At 45.5% G+C, this 23,252-nt stretch overlaps 2 protein-coding genes and 2 non-coding genes across 5 annotated transcripts in view; 1 reads left to right on the forward strand and 3 right to left on the reverse strand.

The window, feature by feature from the left end:
• The window catches only part of LOC128430816 (coiled-coil domain-containing protein 122), a 23,505-nt gene extending 21,273 nt beyond the window's left edge, over positions 1–2,232 (forward strand). Inside the window, exon 7 of the mRNA XM_053416880.1 lies at positions 1,715–2,232. The gene's annotated coding sequence lies outside the window, so the exon portion shown is untranslated. The remainder of the gene's footprint in view (positions 1–1,714) is intronic.
• The window catches only part of zgc:65895 (uncharacterized protein LOC393546 homolog), a 21,257-nt gene extending 2,860 nt beyond the window's left edge, over positions 1–18,397 (reverse strand). Inside the window, exons 1-2 of one of the 2 annotated variants that reach the window (XM_053416878.1) lie at positions 15,626–18,397; positions 555–606 (exon numbers count right to left, since the gene is read on the reverse strand). In XM_053416878.1, coding sequence (XP_053272853.1) covers positions 555–606; positions 15,626–17,664 — 2,091 coding nt within the window. In that variant the 5' untranslated portion in view covers positions 17,665–18,397. Of the gene's footprint in view, positions 1–554; positions 607–924; positions 1,227–15,625 lie in introns of those variants that run through there. The other variant, XM_053416879.1, reaches the window with a different exon arrangement.
• A 2,547-nt stretch (positions 18,398–20,944) lies between these two features.
• Positions 20,945–21,017, reverse strand: trnam-cau (transfer RNA methionine (anticodon CAU)). Its single transcript has one exon. It is a non-coding gene; the product is annotated as a tRNA-Met (tRNA).
• A 669-nt stretch (positions 21,018–21,686) lies between these two features.
• Positions 21,687–21,758, reverse strand: trnad-guc (transfer RNA aspartic acid (anticodon GUC)). Its single transcript has one exon. It is a non-coding gene; the product is annotated as a tRNA-Asp (tRNA).
• Positions 21,759–23,252: the final 1,494 nt, after the last annotated feature.

A 23,252-nucleotide genomic window follows, 5' to 3' on the forward strand; every position in this document is an offset into this window, starting at 1 on the left:
GACAGGGGGAGGGAGGGAGACAGGGAAAGGGAGGATACATGCTTATGAGAGGGAGAGAGAGAGAGAGAGGAGGAGGAGGGAGTGAGGGATGGCGTGTGAACCTTAGCCTGGCCCGCATCAAGTTGCCAACAAGCCGGAGGTCATCGGTCCAAACCGTGACAGAGCAGGAAGCTCCTGTTGCCTCTGTGCATACCAGCAGGTGCACACGTATGTGCGGGAAAACATATGTGTTTTTGTCAACGCGTCTTGGCCCCCCCTCTCTTTTTTTTTAAAGACGTACAGGACACAGAAGAGCACCATCATGCCTTCCATTCATTCATTCATTGATCAAGAGCTGCTTTATGCTCCATGTATTTAGTACCTTCACAATCAAATCACGCATTCCTATTGTCAATAAACAACGACAGGCGATTTATGTTGATGGTACAAAATGAAAGCAGGTTGGGTTAGATGTAGGAGTCAGTGCACAGGGTTACATAACACTGGCACAAACGTGTACAGAATTGGATGGGGATTCTAAATATACACAGACACAATGAAAAACAGCCTCTTACCATTGCTTGTTCGATCTTGTTGTCGATAGCCACCACACTTGCACCCGAAGAGCTGAAGGACAAGAAGAAGGGAAAATAAATATATTAATAAACAGGATTTGTTGGATGATTACAGTGTGACATCAGATGAGCACTGCAGTATGTGTGTGTGTGTGCGTGATGGAAATGTCTCCATCAAGGGCAAACTGCCAGTCGCAGAGATGTGAGCTCTATCGTGTCACTAAAATAAAGAATCAGGATTACTGTCTGCAACAAAGACAAGCAGATGGAGGCTGCATGTTTTTTTTTTCTCCTGCTGGTGGAGAATCAATGAAATGTTCCATTTGGAATCCAGGGAGCAACAAAGCCTCCTCCCGACTCGAGCATTTACCTATTGTCGACCCGGACTGACGCTCTCTCCTTCCCCAGCACCGAGGACAGAAACGAAATCGAGAAATTCCTCAGTTGACAAACGCCAAGGTCCATCGCCACCGTGTAACACTGGGGATTCATGCCACCCCGTCCATTAAAACCCGGGTCGGCGGCACAGAGAGGGAGCCCGGCGGTATAAAAGTAGAAAAATTGCGCATTCTCGTGTGTCGGAGGGCAGGCTGCTGCTGGCTCTGCTCAACCGGAGCGACCGCGGCGCTTGCAGCCGGAGGACGGGGGACACAAAGAGTGAAGGCGGCGGTGCTGCGGCTCCGCACACAGCGGCTCCCCTCCCTGGCCGATCCGTGCGGGGGGAAAACAGCGCCAGCGAACGCCTGATTGGCCGAGAGGTGGAGCTCATTAGCATAATGCGTGGCATAAAACGGCGCTGCGGCGGCGTCGATTGGAGGAGAGGCGGCCGATGGAGATAATTCATTCAGCATCGCTTCTACCTGCTGCAACGATTTCTATAAAAGCCCGCATCCGACTGAAATACACAATCCAATGCACGGAAAGCGACGCGCAGGCAGGAAGTAAAAAGGAAATAACAAAGCAGGTTTCACTTTGATCACATGTTTGGGGATTAAAATGTGTTGTTCAGGGGGAAATGTGGAGTGTAGTTGATGGGAAAACTTTCCTCAGCAATAACAAGCTGTCATGTGAAGCAATGTCTCCCCCTATTGGCTGGAACCCATCTCTAAAAAGCAACACAGAATGCCAAACGAACTCACACAGGCGTTATGTCATTTCAGAGAACATGATCAATTGCCCTGGGCTTGACCAGAGCGGAGGAGCTGACCTCAGCACCGGCTAGCCGTCAACTGGGAAGGTAAATAACCCCCGGAGGGTCAATACGAGGAGGGTGTCAGATCGCGGAAACGCCGGAGGCTGAGTTCAGATCAGTTTGGCTGAAGTGGGAACACACTGTGCTTTACAGAAGAACAGGACCACCCCTCTATTCTCTGTTCATCACGAGGCGTCGTTACACGGTCTCTGGTTTGCTGTGTTTTGACTGACAGAAACTACAATACCGATAATGACTAGTGATTTAATCAAACAACAATAATCTAAAGTATTTGTTTGTGTTCAGAAACAATCAATCGACTGATGAATCGAGTAAGATCTACATTCGCAATCACACCACATCAATACCTCCAAACAAGATTTTCACACTTAATTCGTCTTCAAAAACTTAAGAAACTACATGGTTCCTCTCAAGGGGTTTATCCTCAAATAAAAACTCACGTGGAATATCGTAAACACAAATTTTGTTGCAGCCACAATTTAAAGCAATTGTGAAGTCTTGTGATTACACACAACCTGTGATGTTATCTATTTATGACACATATGCAATTGAAACCTTTATCAGGGCGGCTTAAAGTACAAAGAGGCCGATTTGATTATTTTGGTGAAAAATGACTTGGAGCGGCTGATCCGATCAATATTTCACTTTAATTATTCATCGATTTAAGAACTCTGATGTGAGTCGGTCTGAGATATGGGTGTGGTGTGGACTGATGGGGTCGCTATGGAAACCTTCGGAGCAGCAGCACACAAAGAAAGAAAAAACACATGAGGTCAAGATGAACAGAGACTGACACTAAAAAACTGTTGAGCTGCGCCAGCAACAGGCAGGGTGTGGTTTTCTTTGTAGACTTCTGACCACACACACACACACACACACGCATGCACGCACGCACACACACACACACACCATAAGAGCTTTATCAGCAGTCTAAAACTTGGAGCTGCAGTGGGGCGATGTCTGACTGTCCTGCTCTAAAACACCGTAGCTGTGTTACATCTGTCTCTGGCTGCAACCAGCAGGAACTGGACCGACTGTGCGTCTGCGTTGGACTTTGGAGATCTGAGGGGACAAAGAGAAAAGCCCCTCAAGCTGCTCATGTTTTTGTATTTCAGTAACTCCAGCTCTGTCACTGACTTTAGCTGTGCTGTCACAGGAATGGGAAACGGTGGGGTTGCGTGATTTACCATCATATTCTTTGTTTTCAGTATTGTAGAGGCATTATTCACGTATGCTTGTGCAAAAAGTGTAGGAGAAAAAAGGTAAAAAATATGGCATTGGTTTAAGAATATAAAGTGTACAGATTGTCCACAGTAGGGAAGTGTGTTTGCAGGTCTGACAGTTTGTAAAGTGGGTTTTGGAGAATGACGTATTTTTGTGGCCTGCTATCTGAGCAAGGGAAAGTAAATATGGGCAGACTGGATGAATTGAGGAACTAGAACATGATGTTTATCAGGCAGTTGATATTGGGTGTGGGGGGGGGGGAAACTGAAAGCAGACAAGATCACTTTTCTGACTCTGTCTCAATCTGAATGAGAAGTAGCCCACCACACTTTCACATTCACACACAGCGTCAGGTGTAGCATTAGGCCTGTACAGAAGCAAGAACATCATGTCCCAGAACATCCCTGGACAGCTGAGCGGGAGTTTAAACCGGCTGGTGGGATGAGCCTTGCAGCAGGCAGAGGCACGCAACCACGTGCAGTTAGACCTCGCTGCAGGTGTAAAGACACTTAACCGCCGGACACGACGCGACAACAACCACCACTGTCACACGGACACAGCTAAACAAAGCCACTTTGGAGTAGACCCGGCCAGCGCCACACTAACTCCACCCCCCCTGACAACATGACAACACCACAGTTATCGTTACCTCTTCAAATGCTTCTCCAGGTCCCAGAAGAGCAGCTTCAGGGCCGTGGTGTCCCTGCCCTGCGCTCCTCCTGCCCCGGCAAGCCCCTTCTCTCTCATTGATGCCCACCCCACCGAAAAGCACCCCAAAGCAAACACAACGGTAACCACCGCACCTCCTCCGTCCTCCTGACCTGCGCCCTTTGGCCCCAACCCCCTGCTCCCGTCCGCCTTGGGAGCTTCACATAGGGGAGCCTGACCAACAATGGAGACCAGGATGGAGCTGTGTGTGGGACGACAGGCATGGGAGTGGGAGTGCGTGTGCGTACAGCGGGAGCGCGCCTTAGAGTGTTAAGTCCTCCCGATTGCCCCCTTGCTAAGCCTGAAACGCTCTCAGACGATCTGGCGCATTGGCGACGGGCGATAGGAGGATAGGTAGTGATGTCACTGCATAAGTCACCTCCCCTTCTGTTGTTATGTAAACTGTCAGCAGAGATTAGGGTGATCCATCCAATAGGATGAGCTACTTTTGACCACACACCGTCAGCACGCTCTAGGCCTGCCGAATAAGCCCCTCCTACATCCATTTCCTGCAACACCCTCTCAGTGATGGGGATGGACACAGGAGTGCTAACCTACTCTACATCTCCTCGTTTCACTTTATTGTGAAGAGGTGCACATGCTCTTAAATTGCCTGAATATCACACCAAACATCCACCTCCTGCATCCCACATCACGTTTCCTCACACGACCAGTTATCTCCAGGAGGATGTGCATGTTGTCGAAGGCATGCCTTCAGACGGCCCTGTCACTGCACATCAGTGGATGCTCACTGGACACACATACACACGGTATGGGTCTTCAGTGGAGCACGCCTCACATGCACCTCCATGGCGGCTCCAACACAGCCGTGCACACAGTCGTTAATACGGGCGTAACAAAGACAAAACAAGATGACTAGCTAGACGGCGGCTCAAAGAGCTAATGGCGAGCAACACTAATAAGATAAATAAACTCAAAACGTGTAATGACACTGTATTTTAAGAGTGAAATAAAAATGTTGACAACAAGAAGGAGAGGCAAGCCTGCTTAAAGGGTACTTGTGGTGGACAAAATGGCGGCAAGGGGCACACATGGCGAGTGTTTTTGGTGGGTTTTCAGGTCAACGCATGCAGAGAAATATTAACCTCATTAGTCGAAGGTCACGACTTCTTCTCTTTCCTCAACTATGCGCCACTAATCCAAGAAACAATCTACAGCCTGAGACGAGAGCAGCGAGGCGCCGAGCGATTTATGTGACAAACACGCTTCTCGCTTTAAGCCGCAACTCGTCGCTCAGTATTTCTGTACATTGTGTACTCGCAGGTCTGGGGTGGTGTGGTGTGGTGTGTGGGGGGGGGGTCAGTGTGCGCATGCTCTCTTAGAACAAAGAGTCGAAAAAGAAGTGCTCGCTGATGTGGAGACAGTTTGCTCGCAGCCATTCACGAGTGACGCAGCCGACCCGGCTCGGCCAATTGCCAGAGAGCTTGACGTCACTGCATCACAGATAGCCCAGATGGGATTCACTCATTCATTATGTATCCTCGGCCATCCAAAGCTTGTTGGTGTGACAAAGGGCTGACCCATTTCTGACCAAACTCACATCATGTATATTTACACGACGCTTACTTCACGTTGAAGAAGTTCTAAGAGTGTGATGAGAAAAGTGCGGGGAAGGAAAAATAGCGATGAATAACAACTTTGAAAACCAAATCAACCAATCTTACGTAGTTGAGGTTCCTGTCCAACAGTATAAACAATGTATAAAATAAAACTTCATTCCTTCCTAAAAAAGCCTTTAACTCTGTAAATGATGTGCAGCCACTTCACCATCACAACACTCTTTCTATTCAACTCTATTTTATACCAATGACTTCATCCTCTACCTTCATAAAAAAAGGTCATAAACACATCTACACAGGAAAGAAAGTGGTTGTGGTGGTGTGTACGTCTTCCCCACACCCTGTGGAGATTATATAAGTCCACGATGTGGATGTAGAGGGAAAACACAAACGAGCAGATGGTGCTTGCATTGCTCACGCGGTTAAAAATATAATGTTTTCCATAGCAGAACAAGGCGTGAGCTATATTTCAGAGAAGTGGCACCTATCATTAAGAAGAGCTCCTGCTGGTTTCAGGCACCTAGGTTTGGAACTAGGTCAAAGAGCTGCTCAATTCTGCACCGTTTGGATTTTTGGTTTGTATGTTAAAGATGCTGCACAGGAAAACCTGCTATTGTTTTTAAACAATACAAAACAAACTGTGAGAGCTAAATCAAGGTATAAAGTGGCGTATCTACGAGCTCAAGAGGCTAGGTGTTCTGGAAAAGTGAAAAACAACCAATAGTACTGACAGAAACCTCAATGCCTTCCCATGTGTTTGCTGTACAGCTACAGTCTCCATCCCTCCTCCTGCTCTTTTACCTCCCTTTCATCCCCCGTTCGCTCTCACAAAAGCGTCAAGCTGAGTGCAAGTAATGTTTCCGCCTCACTTTATTGTGCGGTTTGAGCGAAAAGCGGAGCCGGGCGGCAGTGTGAGGTCCTGAAAGAGATCCAGCCCCGCTAAACAACTACAACTCGTGTGAAAATACTAGGGAGGGATGCAAACTGCGGCCATAAAAAGTCACAACACAACTTGTTGTAATCAGATGGCTTTGAGACTAAATAGAACGACTGAAAAACAGTCACTTGTATATATCGTGCTCCTGCTTCTATTGGTTTCTATCCCTCTCTTTGCATGCCTCGCTTTCCTGCTGGGAGACGGGAGCTTGCGTGTGTCTGTGCGTGTCCGTGCATTCTCTTTGTGTCTCCCTGTATCCATCAGTATGCGTGCAAGTGCGTGCCCGTGTGTGAGGCTGGGGAGGCAGACTGGCAGAATCCGGTTTGAGAGGCTTTTAACGCTGGCATTTACACAGTGGAGAAGCGGAGAAGCGAAGCCGACAGCGAGATCAGCGCTGCGGCAAAAACACCCCACTTGAGAACAGGAAGATGTCTTTTCCCTTTCTAAATTTAGAAAACAAAAACATGAGAAAGGGGAGCACTGGGAGGAAAATGCAAAAAAATATTCACTGGATAATATAATTTAATGTGGACCTGCAGCATGCAATCATTCCTGCGTATTCAAGGTATAATTTCAGAGTGCACCAAGGTGGCAATAAAAAAATAATACCCTTCTTCTTGTTTTGTAACGGGAGACGATCTCCCTCGAACTTTGCCTAAACAGACGAAACCAGATACAGGAGCACCCCCCAAATTCAAACAGCTCTCATGGCATCACAGAGCTCCAGGGCAGCGGTTCCATGCAGCGTTAGTGCATCAGTCTCTGCCGTGCACGCAACGCCTTACATAACCAACCTCTTTACCATATGGGCCATGAAAGAGCAAGAGAGGAAGGACTGAGATCCAACGTCTCTGGCTGGTTGAGCGACAGTGCAGACATGCCTTATTCTTCTGATGGATGAGGTATTAACTTTTAAAGGTCTCACGCATTCCCTGTCCCTGGTGAGGGGTGGACACTGTTTAGACGGAACGCACGGGAGGATTCAGGGAGGATTGTGTGATACATTTAAAAATGCCTAAATGATGATGTAAATAGAGAGGAGATGCTGTCAAGCTTATTAACGGTGCTGCAGTTTAGAGCTCTTGTCTGCATCAGTTCATGTGCAGGAGATATTTTAAATGAAAAGATACAAATGCCTCTCCTTATTTCTGAAAACCGAAGACAATAAATTGTTTCCTGTCACACATAGAAGCTAAATTTGGGTAATGTTTAGCCATAATCACCCAAAACTGACTTCAAAACAATGAATCCGTGACTGAAATAGCTGCCAATTAAAATTTCGTGACAATTGATTATCTCACTTGTTGTTTTAGCTCTAGCACGTATGCAGCCACAGTTTTACAGAGTATCGAGGAGACAGCATGCTCGGGTTCGGAACTTGGCACGAACAGCAGAGATTAAAAAGGAAATTTGACTAAAATAAACACAGATATCTCATCTCCTCCTGCTTCAGCGTGTGACTGGATGACTCACAAACTGGCAAAGAACATCTCCGTACGTGCGCTTGGAGTTGCAGGAGCTTTGTATGCTCACTAAAATAACTTCTGGCTCTTTGTGGGCAATTGACACACATAAAATCCAACAACTCCCTCCTCGAGCTCTAATCCAGGCTGTAAAATAAACATTATACAACCTCATGACACGGTGACTACAGAGAGCATCACAGGGAGTAAAGCTACAGCCCCCCCGCCAGTCACATGGACCTGCACAGTGAAATACTGTCGGTTCTTTAACAGCGAGGGTCTTCTCAGCAGCGGTTGAGAAACGTTGCTTTAGGCTCCCTGCCGACTGTTAGAAACTCACCCGGGTCGCCGCGTGAAGCCGCAGCCCGAGTGTGTTTCTAACAGTCGGAGGGGTCACGACCATGACACTAAACGTTCAGAAAAAAGGCTTTACGCAGAATTATTATTATTTCTTTTACGAGAAGAGTTGCCGGCGGGGAGGATAAATATTAGTCTTTGACGGGTAAGAGAGTAGTCATGTTACTGTGTGTGCGTCAAATCAGAATGAAGGAACTGGGAAAGAACTTCCAGGACGGGTAACTGGTAAATATTATGGACAGATGAACAAGAATTAGAGTAATGATAATAAGGAGTATTAAGAAATATTATCTGCAAATCTGATTAGTTGAGAAAATGATCAGTGGACCAGTTTTTGTCCAGGTACAACCAGTACTGTATAGCTGCTCTGGAGCAGGTGCATGTGTGGACGCCACTGTCCGAGAAAGACGCACTGAGGTCTCTGCAGACTTTCTCTGCCTGGCCTCCTACAATTAAGTCTAAAAATGTGTGATAGGCGAACTGCAGGTAAACTCAGTGGCAAATTCGACGGAGGTTGACCCACAGGTCATGTCTGAAAACAGCTTCTGTGTCGTTGAGGGGGACACCACCCCTGACAGCTCGGTGTCCTACCGTTGAACCTGACCTCTGACCTTCACGTGGAGAAAGCGAAACATTCAACAAAGCCTCACTCTAATCTCCATCTGGCACCATAAACGCCTGGAGATGACAGAGGATAAGTCTAGCTTGATGTTTTCTACTGTTGATGGGCCACGTTGGCCCCGTCATGCAGACACAGGTCACTCATTTGTTCTGGTGCATGTTCTCCCTGATGTTTACTTTAAGGCAAAACTTCCACAGACTTTGGTGGAACTGGAAAAGCACAAGTAACTTAGTGAAAACCTGTTTTTTAGGATACTGCATTCATAGGAAGGTCTTAAGGAAATTCATCAATAAAATAAATAACGGGAAAAAATGACACAGAAATTCAAATATAAAGTGTATAGGAAAAGCACACGGTGTAACTGATAACATGAACAATGGCTCCGTTCAGATCAGGTGTCTTTGTGAGATATGACCAGCAAGCATGCAAAATACCAGGAGGCCCCGAAACTGAAGTAATAACGTTAAATGGAACTCAGTCACAACTTGTGCTTTTCCCACTGTGACATGTCAAAATGTCCGCCATGAAATATCCCTATTGTGAGTGAAGTTGGAGACTTAAAGACACCGGCTGCTGCATGTGAACAAAAGCTGCACAGGGGGGGGGGGGGGTTCTCCTCTGGCAGCGAGCTCAGCTGGAGGTTTTGGTTCTGAAGGTTCAATTATAGGATGTGAAATATCGTCACGTTTGTTTTGCTGTCGTCGGGTGTGAGTGCTGGCAGGGACTGGGAGGACAGCCACTGGGGGACTCAATCAAGAGATGGTGATTGGCAGAGAGTTAGAAATGAACAGCAGATACTTCCGGTGAGCGATCGAGCCACAATCAGTTGAAAGCAGAAACCGAACCTCGCCTCCTCTTTACCGGTGGTTTTCCCTTAAGGGGAGAGAAGCTGTTCTATATAATTAAAAACACACATCACACACATGCACACACGTCGTAAACCACCCGCACAGATGAACTCATAAACGACCCGCGAGCAAACTGACAGAGACATGCCCAAACACATAGCACATCCTCTAGGGCCTGCGACTTCCCTCCAAGAATCTGCAGCTCGGCACGAAGGCACCAGGCAGACAAACGTGACACCCGTCCAAACAGACGTGCACCCCCTCAACTTGTGTTGTTTCTCCAAAGATAGTGAAGCTATAAAAACAAAACACGACCAGCCTCATAATGATGGTATAAGTTGAGTCTACAGGTGTAACAAGTAATCAGTTATTATTATTTTGATGATTGACAAACGATTTCATAATTTCTTTGAAGCTAAATTCCAAATATTTCTGGGTTCCAGCTGCTCAAATAGATAAATGAAGGCTTTATCATACATGACACCTTATATCCAAAATCACTCACTTTATGAAATTTAAAACCATAATCAATGAAATTTAAGACCCATAATTGACGTAAGGTATTTTAAAGCACGACTGAAGTATCATAAAATTAATGTTAACATTAACATTGAGATACCTCTAATTTTTAAGACTAATTTGTAATATTTTGCGTATTTACGACTTTCTAAGTCCTAAATATTCAGGTTATTAAATGTCAAACATTTAAGGACACCCTGTAGGTCTGACACAAATTAATTCCTTTCAATGACACAGTAAATAATCCAGAATGAGATTTCCGGTGTAATAATCTGACTCGTCTATAAAACTGCCAAATGAGATATGATATGATTTTGGTCTTCTGCCGCCAGTAAGTAGGTTTTTACACAGAGCTGCAGATATGAAACACGTGGCTTAGTAATTGCGTGCAGGAAGGACATTTCCACTCGGCTGCAAGGCACATTTTAGGTCAGTGATTCTCAAAGCACGTCAACATTATATAAACCACTGATGACCTGGTTCAGGGGATTCACGAGCCAAGGCTGCCACCTTGTGGTGAAACAGCACTCTAACAACATGAAAGGGAGGAAAGACAGTGAAGTTAATGGCTCTGCTGGGGAATGATTTAATGTCACGTCTCATTACCACAGTAATAACCCTAAGAACCTTCCACTGTGATTAATGGCTGCTTACAGGCAGGAGATGCCGCCCAGGAAATTAGACGCAACATGTTGTTTCACAAAGCTGCCATCCGACTTCTAATGTCAGGATCTGTCAAACGGAAATAAAGAAGCCACATTACAAACACCTGCTTTGCTTGAATCGCATTACAAGTTATTTTCTGCAAGTTCAAATGATGTGAACAGACTGAGAGAACCTTAAAAACCGAGGCATCATATACTGAGATTCTAAATGAAATGGGGGAAAAAGGACAAGTGGAGCAAGGCTTCATTCACCGGTCACATGAGTAAGCGAGGGAATAATGTTTGTTAAGTGATATACAAGATAAAGTTGAAGTGCAACTCCCCATGCACAACCTCTTAAAACCTTTATTTTCCCCATAAATTCATTTAAAAAAAGAAAAGAAATGTATTTACTTAAACTAAATCCTTCCTTCTACAAAAAGATGCTTGTAAATTAAGTCTCAAATAAAATGTCTTAAAATTGACTTCTGGATCTATAGACCATCAAAACTGATGTTGATTGTGAAATTTAAAATGCAACATAATCCATTGGGGATTATGTTTTAAACTTTTAACTGACGCAGCGGTTTATTCTCATCTTTGTTGTGCTCAGTCATTTCCGTGAGTATAAAGCATCTGACACTTATCTTAGGGTGTGGTGTGTTCACATGAGCAATGGTTCACAAATGTTTGGTATGACTCACCAGTTAAGTTTTAAACGTTCATACCATCAACAGAGTTGGAGGTCATGTATGAGGTTTTACCCACAATCGAAGCATTCAGTCAAATATTAGCATTTACACTAATGTGCACCCGGGACAAAGAGAAGCTCAACTTACAAAACACACAATGGGAGTGTGGTTTCATTTCCTCTCTTTACATAGAAAAATCAATGTTTACAATCTCATATCTATACCTTCAAAGAGGATTTTCTTCAAATCACATCGCAGGGTGTCTCCCGATGACAGAAACTCAGAGCACTGGTCTGTGTTTGGTTTTAGCCGCAGGGGACTCCCCACCTGTCGCCTCGTAAGAGCTGCATTTTGGATGGCGACAGGTAGGCTTGTCAGTAACAACAACACATCCATATATCACAAGGTAGAGCCGGTGAGACTACAGTGCCTGACAGGCAGCTTATCACCACAAAAGACAATTTATGATCGACAGAGTGAAGTGAGTGAAGGCACCGGATTAAAGCCGCTTTCAATCTCACACAAACCCTTAAAGGGTTCAACGGGGTAAGATCGTTGAGTCAGACCTAACCACAACCTTCACTCAGGAGCAGAAATTATGAAAGAAATAATAATGTGACATTTATCTTGGTCATTATCGATATTGAAAGATATTGCCATTGTTTCCATCTAGTAGTCCAGCCTTGAAATGACAAGTAAAGCAGTAAACCAAATTTGAAGTACGTGCTGTAAACAATCTTATCTTGCAGCAGAGAGAAACCAAAGTGTAGGGAGCTCTGATCTGCGCCTGATCATCTACTGATGAGACCGAGGATAGAGGGTTATAATATAATCAGAGCTTTTAAACACAGATAAGCTTTACGTATTACAAGTTCAGTTCCGAGTGAGCTCCTTCTCTGATGTGTTTGGTCACAACAGAAGGAGTCGTCCCTGTTAGATCAGATTCTACTGGGTGGTTGTGAAAAAGAAAGTCATGATTCATCAATTGATTTATCGTTATCCCTTAACTTTGCCTTCAACCTGTAAACTTGTGACTGCTTGGTTTACTGCAAAGAGAGCTGGTCGGGTTTAATTAAATACTCCAGCGACATACAGAAACTCAAAATTAGCTGCTCGTGTAAAACTGTCAAGAAGCTGCGTGTGAAAGTTTTATGGGCAAACTATCTCTATCGTGCATCTGTAACTTCATGGTTCCAAAGGATGAGGTCATACGTATTAACGGCCATATATAATACAGCAGTACTGTACTATGACACCTGACATGGCTTTGACATGTTCTTGGCTCTGAAGTGGATTGTGACAACTCAACAATTCATCACATGATGCTTTCAGACATTTTTTGGAGCACAGACAAATATTTTGAGAGGGCAAACAATGTCTTAAACCAGAGTGCTAAACACATTCATGGACCCAGGAATTCATAAGGTATAATTCCGGGGTAAAGCTCATTGCTGTACTGGAAGAAAGACGCTCACTGTTCTCGTGTCAGTATTTGCTCTGCAGGCTTTACTGTGTTGCTTTGCCTGCTGTTGTTTGTAAAGCTACAAACAGCAAATGAATTCTCTGCAGCTTTTGAGCAAATTTGATTTCAGTCTCGAATTTGGAACACAGAACATTTACATATGGCAGGTATGACACATTTATGAGTTTTGTGAGAGGATTTTTTTCTCCTACTGCACATAGCTATCATAATGTCAACTTCTACTGGCCCAGGCCTGCGGGCTGAAATTCCACCTGGGAAGGAAGGAGGACCCGATGAGAGCGCTGCCTGGGAGCACTCTCACTGACACATAGAAACTGACAGCGAGCAGGTGAAAACACACAAACACGACGGACACACCCTCACGTCAGGGCTTCACAAGGTGCACACATGAATGAGGGTTTTCATCGTCCCGACATCTGCATCAAGAAGCTTTGAAATACTTTGAATAATCATCCAAGGGCCACTTATTCAGGGTTTCTGCCGGTTTCAACAGGTTCAATTTAAGACCTATGTCAAGTACAACAGATATGAAGGCAGAGGAGGAGGTATGAATATTCTTTCCCACAGGAAAGACTGTAGTTATCAGTTCCACATCAATTATATTGTCGTTTTTTGATAAAATACCATGCTAATATCTGGATCATTGAGGATCAACTAGAACGCTCTGAGTCATAAACTATGCATCTTCCATGTTTTTTAATCAAGTAGCAATAAACAAACTAAAATGTAATTAAGACCTGCATAAATGTATTATAATCCACATGAAAGCCACACTAATAAGTCAACTAAACAAATCATAAGAGCAAAAATCAGCTACTATTTTGACTAAATGCTAAATAAATAAAAACTTAAAAATAATCTGATGTCAACTTCTATTCCCTCTCTTATATCCAGGTAAACCTAATATAGACACAAGACAAATACTGTGTGAATTTATCACCCTGGTGCATAAATGATGTTTCGTGTGGTTTCAATAGAAGAGAAACCAGTCCTTCTGCAGCGGATTGCTTTACTGTCAATATTGATAGAGGTGTTGTTACCGGACAACCCGGCTGTTGACTTATTCATAGACACTGGGCTCTTTTCAGTCATCAGCAAATGCGGGTGCACTTGCCTGATGGTTTGAGGAAAAACCTGCATGTGACTCGGCCTGATAAGCTTAGGAGGAAATGATTTAAGAGTGCAAAGAGAAGACAAGACTATTCTCTGGAAGAAAAGGGTCGAGGCGCCACGGAGAAAGAGAGGGTGACAAAGGGAGAAACGCACAATACGAGACTGAAAGAAAACAGTAACAGAAGCGCAGAGCTGGAGCGCAGCATGACGTGACCATGAATATAAACAAAGCAAACACACACACACACACACACGAAGACTAAGATGATTGCAGCCGCAGTACAGAGGCCGATTCACGGGGAGAAAACGGTCGGATTTACAGACACGCACTTACAGAAAGAAGGCAAGGAGATGCCGTGCAGAACACACACACACATGTAGCAATGATGGGCTGCCACGAAAGCCTCCCCACAGAATAGGGCCCGGCTCTGTCTGCAGCCAAGTATGACTCAGACCACATCAACACGAAGCCAGCTGTTATCGAACCCTGTCTCTCGAGACACAATCTGAGCTGTTGGAAATGTAAAATTGTGTTTTTCAAGCTCATCAACAACTTGTTGTGATGATAGGTAAATTACAACTACCTATGATGTACAGCCAGGTGTTTCACTGTTTCAACAGTTTTGCATTTGAACCCAATCCAAGTGGATGTTGTATATTTTTAGCTCTGAGTTCTTGGGTGAGGCTGACCATGCCCAGTTGAACTCCCATGATACCCTGCTCTCATCATTGTTGTGCTCACAACGTGAATATCCGGCCTAACAAGAACAGTGCTGCAGTAACACAAGCTGCCGCAACCCTGCTCCGTTCCTCTGCAGCTGGAGTTCAACCTGCAACACAACTCCCGACCACGACCCCTTCATCACAGCACAGTTGGATATAGGAGGATTTTTTCCCACACCAACCTTATGTTTATTTAAATCTACCTGCAGCTGCAACAACCACTTTTGAGCAGCAGATCAAACGGGAGCATAGGACTGAGTAATTGCACACATAAATAAACCTTTCTGCACGTCCTTTGGAGCGGAAAAAAACCCCAACAGATCAAGTCTCTGATAAAAGAATAAACCTAAGGGGCGAAGAGGAAAAAGGGTAGAGTTATGAAAGAAGGCGAGAGGAGGGGTAGCATGAGGCTCTACAACAGAGAAAATGAAGCCCTCCTGACAAAACAGTCCTTAGATAATGGAGGTAGATGTGAAACGGTAGGGGGGTTGACCAGAGCCGTGCATCTGCTGAGTCACCAGTCACCCTCTGTGACTCAGCGGCTCCACTGCTGCCATTCCAGTCACTGATATTCATGCAAAGGCAATGTCGAGTGAGACGTTTGTCTCCCGCTGTCTGCTGGAGGCTGACAGATCGACCTCAGGGGACAGGGGATCAAGCACATGTAGATCTGAATGACAGAAACCCAGTTGCAGGACGCGGTTACATGCAGAGCTAATGATACTGTGGTAGAGGGAATGGTTGAGCTGGTAAATCACGTGTGGCTGCTTCAGTGGTGTGATGGTGCAAACCCATTCACTTTCACTTTTATAGTCAACATGTGAACAATTTATGTATTTCAGCTGCAGCTTGAACTACAATAAAAAGAACAGTCATTTCAATTACATCAGAGAAACAGGTTGCATTAGAATAAACAGCTTTGGCAGCAGTGCTGTCTGTCCTCACCTGTCCTCCTCTCCTTCAGCATGCTGACCCCTGAGGCCCGCAGCAGCAGCGACCATAAAGGCACTGGCCTCCGCCGACATCCCCATGTGGGCCAGTGTTCCAGCAGCACCGCTGGCCTCTAAGCCCCGGTCACCCACTGCCACCGCCAACCTGGGGAGACCCAGCAGGCCTTGGTGCTGGAGCAGAAGCCTCTGGGCGTCCTCCAGGTGGGAGGTTCTTATGGAGCTGCCTCCCCCGGGGACATGGGTGAGGGTCGTGCCTGGGGTGAGAATTGGCTGGAGGTCAGCTTGCAGCGCGGTCAGAGGCATGTAGTGGGTCCCGTGAGTGTGCGCGAATGGGGCAGTGGATCGGGGCTGTTGGTGAGGTAGGGGCTGAGATGGGAGGTTCTGCGGCTGTCCTGCAGCATAAGATCCCGGAGCCGGGGCTCCCTGACCTTGGTGGGGAAGCTGCTGAGTAATGCTGACTGCTGGCTGTGCAGAGACGCCTGGAACTGGTGTTATGGGGATTCCTGTTCCATGTGGCAGAGGAGGCTGGACCTGAGTCTGGAAGGGAGCGGTGGGCTGGATGAAGTCGGGCTGACGGACGCTTCCTTGGGTCCCGACCCCTGCATGGAGCTGAGGAGCTGGGTAACCTCCCTGGGTTTGAGCCTGGTTGGGGTCCACAGCATAGGGCAACTGCTGGGGTATTACAGGCAGAGGCTGACCTCCACTTAGTTGTGATGTTGCTGTAGGGAGAGTGACAGGTGCCACGGGTTTGGGCATGTGAGCTCCACCCATGACCTCTTGGGGTGAAACATAGGTCAGAGGTGTAGTCAGGGCCAGTCCCTGTGGCGTGCTCTGCATGGCTTGAGGACTGGTGAAGTCCAGGCTCGGCCGCTGATAGGGCTGCAGTGTGTGAGGTGGCTGCACAGCGGGGACACCTGGACTAATCCCAGCTGTGGCTGCTTCGGTATCTGCGGCCAACTCTGCAACTTTTGGAGCCTCAGACATAGCTGGAGGAGGAACCTCCTTTTCATAATACTCGGTGCATGTCCATCTTCCCTTGCGGAAGGGCTCAGAGTTAGTGTCTAGCTTGACCACCCTAAAACGAGACCCAGTAGCTGTCTGGGTTTGTGCGTGCTGGCTGTGAGTGTTTGGGACAGCAGCAGGCGGACCGGTTCCTCCTCCACCAGAAGCAACTTGCCCACTTGCACTAGTGTTGTCAAAACCTGCAGACCCAGAGGGATTAGCACCAGTCACATTAGATGTGTTTACACTGCCCAGTAGATGTGCATCAGTGGCCGCCCCACCAACAATAGGGGTTAATGGTTGACCTGTCCCACTTGCAGGTTTTGAGTTATCCAACCCCTGTGTCCTCTGGGACATACTAGGCCCAGCTTTGGAGGCCATGGATGGGCTGGAGCTAGCCAACGGAGCAATGGGAAGTGCTGAGAGCTCACCTCCTCCCAGGCTGTCAGAGTGGTGGTGGTGGGACTGGCTGTGTTGCTGGGGATAATATTGATGATGCATGGTCCCATTTACGATAGAGGTTTGCTGCTGAGACCCCTGGGGGATGGAATGAGGGTGAAGGGGTTCGTTGGGCGAAGCGAGCCCGGGTGTGTCGACCCCATGGAGGCTGTTCAATGTCTCATCGGAGGAGCTTCTCTCCGGCACACCTGTATCCGTGGCCCTGGACACGGACACGTCCAGCATGTCGGAGGAGGAGAGGTCCTCGGTGTGCGACTCGTCCATATCATCGTAGCTCTCTGTGTCATCTGCCAAACTGTTGTTGCCGCTCACGTTGATCTGAGCTGAAGTGACACTTGTGATTTGGAAGCCACTCTTCTTCTTCACCTGAGCGCCGGACACTTGGGACGGGGGCTGGTGGTGAAGTCCCGGGGAGGAGGATCCAGTCTGGGTCGGGTTGTCGTCCACCGCGTTGACCCCGCTGCCGGCGGCGGCGGAGGGGGCAGTCGCGCCACTGCTCCCCCTCCTGTAGTGGAAGGCCGCTTTCCGGCTCCCGGCCGCGGGCGGGTCTCCAGGAAAGTCCTGGTGTTGCATCTTTCGCCGTGGAGGAGTTAATAAAAGCAAAAGAAGAAGTGGCAGGCGGCTGTTGGCGCTACCTACCAGCTAACAAATGCTAGCTAGCTGGGTCACCTGCAGTACCGCGATACTACCGAGCCATACGTGAGAAGTCGGATGATTTATGTCCTTTAAAAATCAAGCTAAACACAATGAGGGCAGAATCACGTGTGGGCGCAGTCCTTCTTCTTAACCCAAGTATCAATTCAACTCCAGACCATATTGGATAACTCAAATTAAACAAAAAAAGAATGGTGGATTCTAGCTAGCCCTGGGTTAGCTTAAATTCGTGTTGGGTCGCCAGTAGCGAATAGCCACGCTCCTCTTGAACTCGTTGTGGCGTTTTGTTTTACCACGGATCGAGGTCTCGGTCTCCTGGATGTTCACGTTAACAATCAAGCGCACAGAAATCGGCGGAGCCCCCGACACGTAGACGTGCACGCGAGTGGTCCTCGTCCCTGGCCGGTGAATGTCGCAGGAAAAGCGGCATCCATTCCTCTCCCCGGGACGTCGAGTCTCCACGAAAACCCAAGACGAACCTGGCGATGGATGGATACGCGTCCCCTCCGGTTAGCGGGCAGCCGTGCGCGGGTAGTGTCCGTCTGTGCAGCGGGGTAAAGGGCTCGCTAAGTCCATCTCGGGTCGTGTCAGCGACTCCGTGTTTGCTGTCTCATTGCCGGTGAGCAGCAGCAGCAGCTAACGGGCTGTCAGGCTCCGGGGAGGGAGGGAGGAATGCAAACACTCCCGCTGCTCATGCGCGAGGCGGCCTGCTCCTCCGGCCCGGTGCGGCGTTCACTGTCCAATCGGAATTTGGGTGATCCGCGCAGTCGTGGACGGCCGGTTCATGCAAATATATTTTATGTATTCATATATAATTGTCTTGATTTGATTATATATTTCCATACTCAGCATTTTTAGTCTACTATTCTCTTGTCGACCTCCTTCTGACTTATGCAACATATGCATTTCCCCGGTGTTTGGATCAGTAACGTTTTTGTCTTCTCTCACTTTGAACATTAAAGAAAAGCATATTACAGATTTATGGATATTTACTGATTATGATTGTGCTACAGGAGCAGGCCAAGAACATTTCACACGAAGCGAAGTGGCAATAAAACAGATAAGAGGAATAAAAATGACAGGAAATAGAATGTAATAAACATAAACACAATGTGCTAAGAACTGTACATACTCGCTAAGTAAAATAATACACAACAAAGTACTTGAATACACAGTGAAGTGCTTAATATAATAAAATGACGAAAAAAGCCTATAATATCTATGATCAAATAATATGTATGTGACACAATCAACTTTTTCACAAAGTACATGTCACGAGTGAGAATGTCCATTTTACAATTTTTACTGAGTAACTGAAGGCAGCATGAGGCGCTGGGTTGTTTATTTTCTCTCCTTGGTCTCCACTGTTTGGGCGAGTGCTACTGTACATGGCTGTTCAACACAAATCACAACATAAATCATAGAAAAGTATTTTTTTTCCCTCTATACAAATAACATTTTGACACAATATTAAGTAGAACCACCTCATGTAGGAACAGGCTAGAGGCTCAATACTAATTGCTAAACAAACCCCTCATATAGATCTCACATAGCCTGAACCCCTTCTTTTGTACCTGCCTTCTGGCATGTTAAATGTAATATATAGCAGGCATGTACTGTCAGAGCGAAAGGTGAAGTCGATGTCGAGAGAGTTGAGACACGCCTGCCGGAGCACTTCTAACATGTCAGCTTCATAGCTATTCATAAACCCATCACATGCGTCTGTAGGGGAGGGCGAGTTACAGGAAAGTTCCACTCTGAAGTCTGATTCCAAAGGTTGCGTAATGTTGAAACCACAGAAAGTAAACAGAGGGAAGTATTCAGCCATGCTTTCTGTAAACGTTCAACCTCAACACTGCTCCTGGACCGTCTCTGTGTCAACAGTGTTTCTCTTGCATGGACGCGGGACAGTTACAGTGCATCGACCCCAATTAATGTAGTCACAGGACTTTTATAAATAGGGAGAACAATTATATACACAACATTTTTGTGGGATTTTTTTTCAAGAAATAATGTTTTACAATTGAGAATGAAAGAAAGAAAGAACATTCCTCGATCCATAACCTACTCTGGATCCACACCAAAATCTAATCTTTGTTTTCTCTTAACCATACACTCGTCCATCCAGTATTTTTGTGTTAAGCTGCCAAAAAACACTGACAAAATCATAGCCTCCTTGGCGGGGGTTAACAAAATGCATAAAATAACACAACATCTCTAACAGTCAATGTGTCATTGTCTATTATACCCAACACAAAATATTATGTACATTTAATCAAATATGCTTTCATTAGTTTAAACAGAACTTTTACACAGAATTCGGATTGTGTATTTTGCTCCCCACTTCACTTGGGCTCTCTGTCCAAAGAGGTCACTGAAAGTCCCTCGTCCTCCTCCTGTGAAGGGGCAGAGCAGAGGTGGATATTTTTCAATATCCTGGTGCTTCTTGGTTGTGGCCCCACCCAGGAGGGTTTTCTGTCTTCGGGTCACAGATTTACGTCTCATCACTGCTTCATTACCTCTGTGGATCTGGATGGCTGTAACACATGAGAAAATCATTCAGCCATTTGCCCTTCACAGAAAACAGTACTGACATTGTACCGAAAATTATGACTGCAGCCAAAATCTGATCATCTGGTTCATGTCTCAGTTTGGACATTCCTAACTCTTTCTCTTAGCAGCACCTACCACCTACACATCAACAGAAGCCTTATTATGGAAACAGAAACATGACATTTAAGACCCACATTAATGAAAGTGGAGAAACACTGACTTCCAACCTCTTAAGCCGACAGTCCACCCGGAATCGAGTCTCAACTCCCGTAGGCTTGAGTTGAAAGAGACATCTTTTCTTCACTTTTGTCCCCCATAACTCGCAATGTGTTTTCCTCGGTTTAAATTTTTTTGTTGTGGAGTCCTGAAAAGTTCTAATTGGAAATGAAGCATCAAAGTGCACATGAAAACTTCACAAGCGGATTTCCACACAATTCTGCACACAGTATACATGCCCTGGCATAGCAACCCAAGTAAGGCATGGCCACTATTTGAGCCTAACTAATTAAATGGCTGAACTTCAGTGAAAGGTCCGCTATTCAACTTGTGGAAAACACTGCAATTTTATCTCAAAAGCAGGAAGATAATTACTTTCCCACTGGTGTAGATATATAAATACATATACGTAAACTGTGTGTAAAACACATGCCCCGTGTGAGGCTCGAACTCACGACCTTCAGATTATGAGACTGACGCGCTGCCTACTGCGCCAACGAGGCCCAAAATGTATTAAAAATATTGTTAAAAAAATGGAGAATATCAATCCTTCACAAATAAATGTAGTCTCATATACTGTCAAGCGAATCAATCAAAGACAAAGTAAACTTCTGTACTGTTTAGGTCTAACTTGTGATCAGTTTTTGTGTCTGTCGTTTAAGTGTAATGTGAGTGCAGGTCAGGAGGAGTGAAACAGCAGCACTAATCATTTAGCATTTGCAGTCTGTGGTGGAAACCCTTTCCTCAAACTTTTTGTTGCCACCTTTCTGACGCTTACTGCCTTGTTCACGTTAACAAGCTCTCTTCTCTGATCTCTGCTTCACAGTCCATTTTGCCTGTATGAGTGAGTGGGGGCAGGGCCAGCCCCAGAACTGTGTGTGTTGGTTTACAATTTACATACAGAATATTGGCCATTTATAGGCCATATCCTCAAATGGATGTTACATGGTGTGAACAACAATCAATATGTAATCAATCTATTTATCATTTCATAATTCCAGACTGTCTATATATGGAACACATGTCAAAAACAGTATGGCAGTATATAAGTAGTATAAAAATAGTTTGAAAATAATGACAATTATATCATTTATCACAATATTTACTGGGAGAATATATTGTTCAACAAAATTAGTAAAGTTCAAAGACAATCGGAGAAAAAAATGTTTGCTCTCCCCGTCGGGGAATTGAACCCCGGTCTCCCGCGTGACAGGCGGGGATACTCACCACTATACTAACGAGGAGCTGTCACTGACCCAAGACTAAAGACTACTTAAATGAGAAGAAACAACCAAGTGCAATTTGTCATGCTCAGTTACTGAGGTTGAAACATGACACTCAGGGAATAATGTGCATTGAACCTGTATCAATAGCCAATAATTTGTGTGTACTTATTGTATATTACAGAACTGCCTCCAGATTTAAAAAAACTGGTGGTAGATTTCCGCAGGCTCAACCACTCCCCCCCAACACAGGTGAACTTCGAGATAGTGACTTCTACTAAGTACCTTGGTGTTCATCTGAACAATATACGGTACTGGACGGATCATGCCAATGCACTTTATAAGAAGGGGCCAGAGCCGACTGTATCTGCTCAGAAGGCTGAGGTCTTTGGAGGGCAGGGGGTGCTCCTGAAGACCTTTTATCATTCTGTTGTGGCATTGGCCATCTTCTTTGGAATATTAAGCTGGGGCAGCAGCAGTGGGATACCTGTGATAACCCTTGAATTAGTGGAGGTGGTGGGACAGAGGAGGATGATGGTGTCATCTCTGATGGACACCCCCTGTAGGAAACCATCACAGCACTGGGCAGCTCCTTCAATGACACACTGACCTACCCTTACATTATGTGCACAATTATTAGGGCAAGTTGTATTTTTGAGGGTTCATTTTATTATTGAACGACTACAGCTCTCAGTCAATCCAACATGTTACTAAACCTCAAACCCGAATATTTAAGAAAGTAAAAGTGAGGTTTTGGTTATCTTAGGATAATATCTATGTGTGCACAATTATTGGGCAACTATAAGTTTGCAGAAATATTATACAACTACATGAAAAATGAAAATTTCCCATCTCACTTGTTTATTTTCAAATGTTAAAGTGAGAATAATAAACAAACAACTGAAATTGTACAAATAAATATTTCTGACATGCAAAGTTCTCAATAGGGTTTAGGTCAGGTGAGGAAGGGGGCCATGTCATTATTCTGTCATCTTTAAGGCCTTTACTGGCTAGCCACGCAGTGGAGTGCTTTGATGCATGCGACGGAGCATTGTCCTGCATAAAAATCATAGTCTTCTTGAAAGATGCAGACTTTTTCCTGTACCACTGCTTGAATAAACTGTCTTCTAAAAACTTACAGTAGGTTTAGGAATTGAATTTGAGTCCATCATCGACCCGAAAAGTTCCAACTAGCTCATCTTTAATAATATCAGCCCATACCAATACCCACTCTCATCTCATCAGTCCATAAAACCTTAAAAAAAATCTGTCTTAAGATATTCCTTTCCACTTATGTGTCTTGTTCAGTGGTGGTCGGGTTTCAGCCTTCCTCACCTTGGCCATGTCTCTGAGCACTGAGCACCTTGTACTTCTGGGCACTCCAGGTAGGTTGCAGTTCTGGAATATGACAGCACTGTAAGTAAAAGTAAGTAAGTAAAATCTATTTATAGAGCACATTTAAATACAGCATAACTGACCAAAGTGCTGTACAATGACAATAAAAGGCAAATAATA

The sequence above is a fragment of the Pleuronectes platessa genome, chromosome 24, assembly GCF_947347685.1.
Source record: "Pleuronectes platessa chromosome 24, fPlePla1.1, whole genome shotgun sequence".
In the NCBI taxonomy this organism is placed as follows: Eukaryota; Metazoa; Chordata; class Actinopteri; order Pleuronectiformes; family Pleuronectidae; genus Pleuronectes; species Pleuronectes platessa.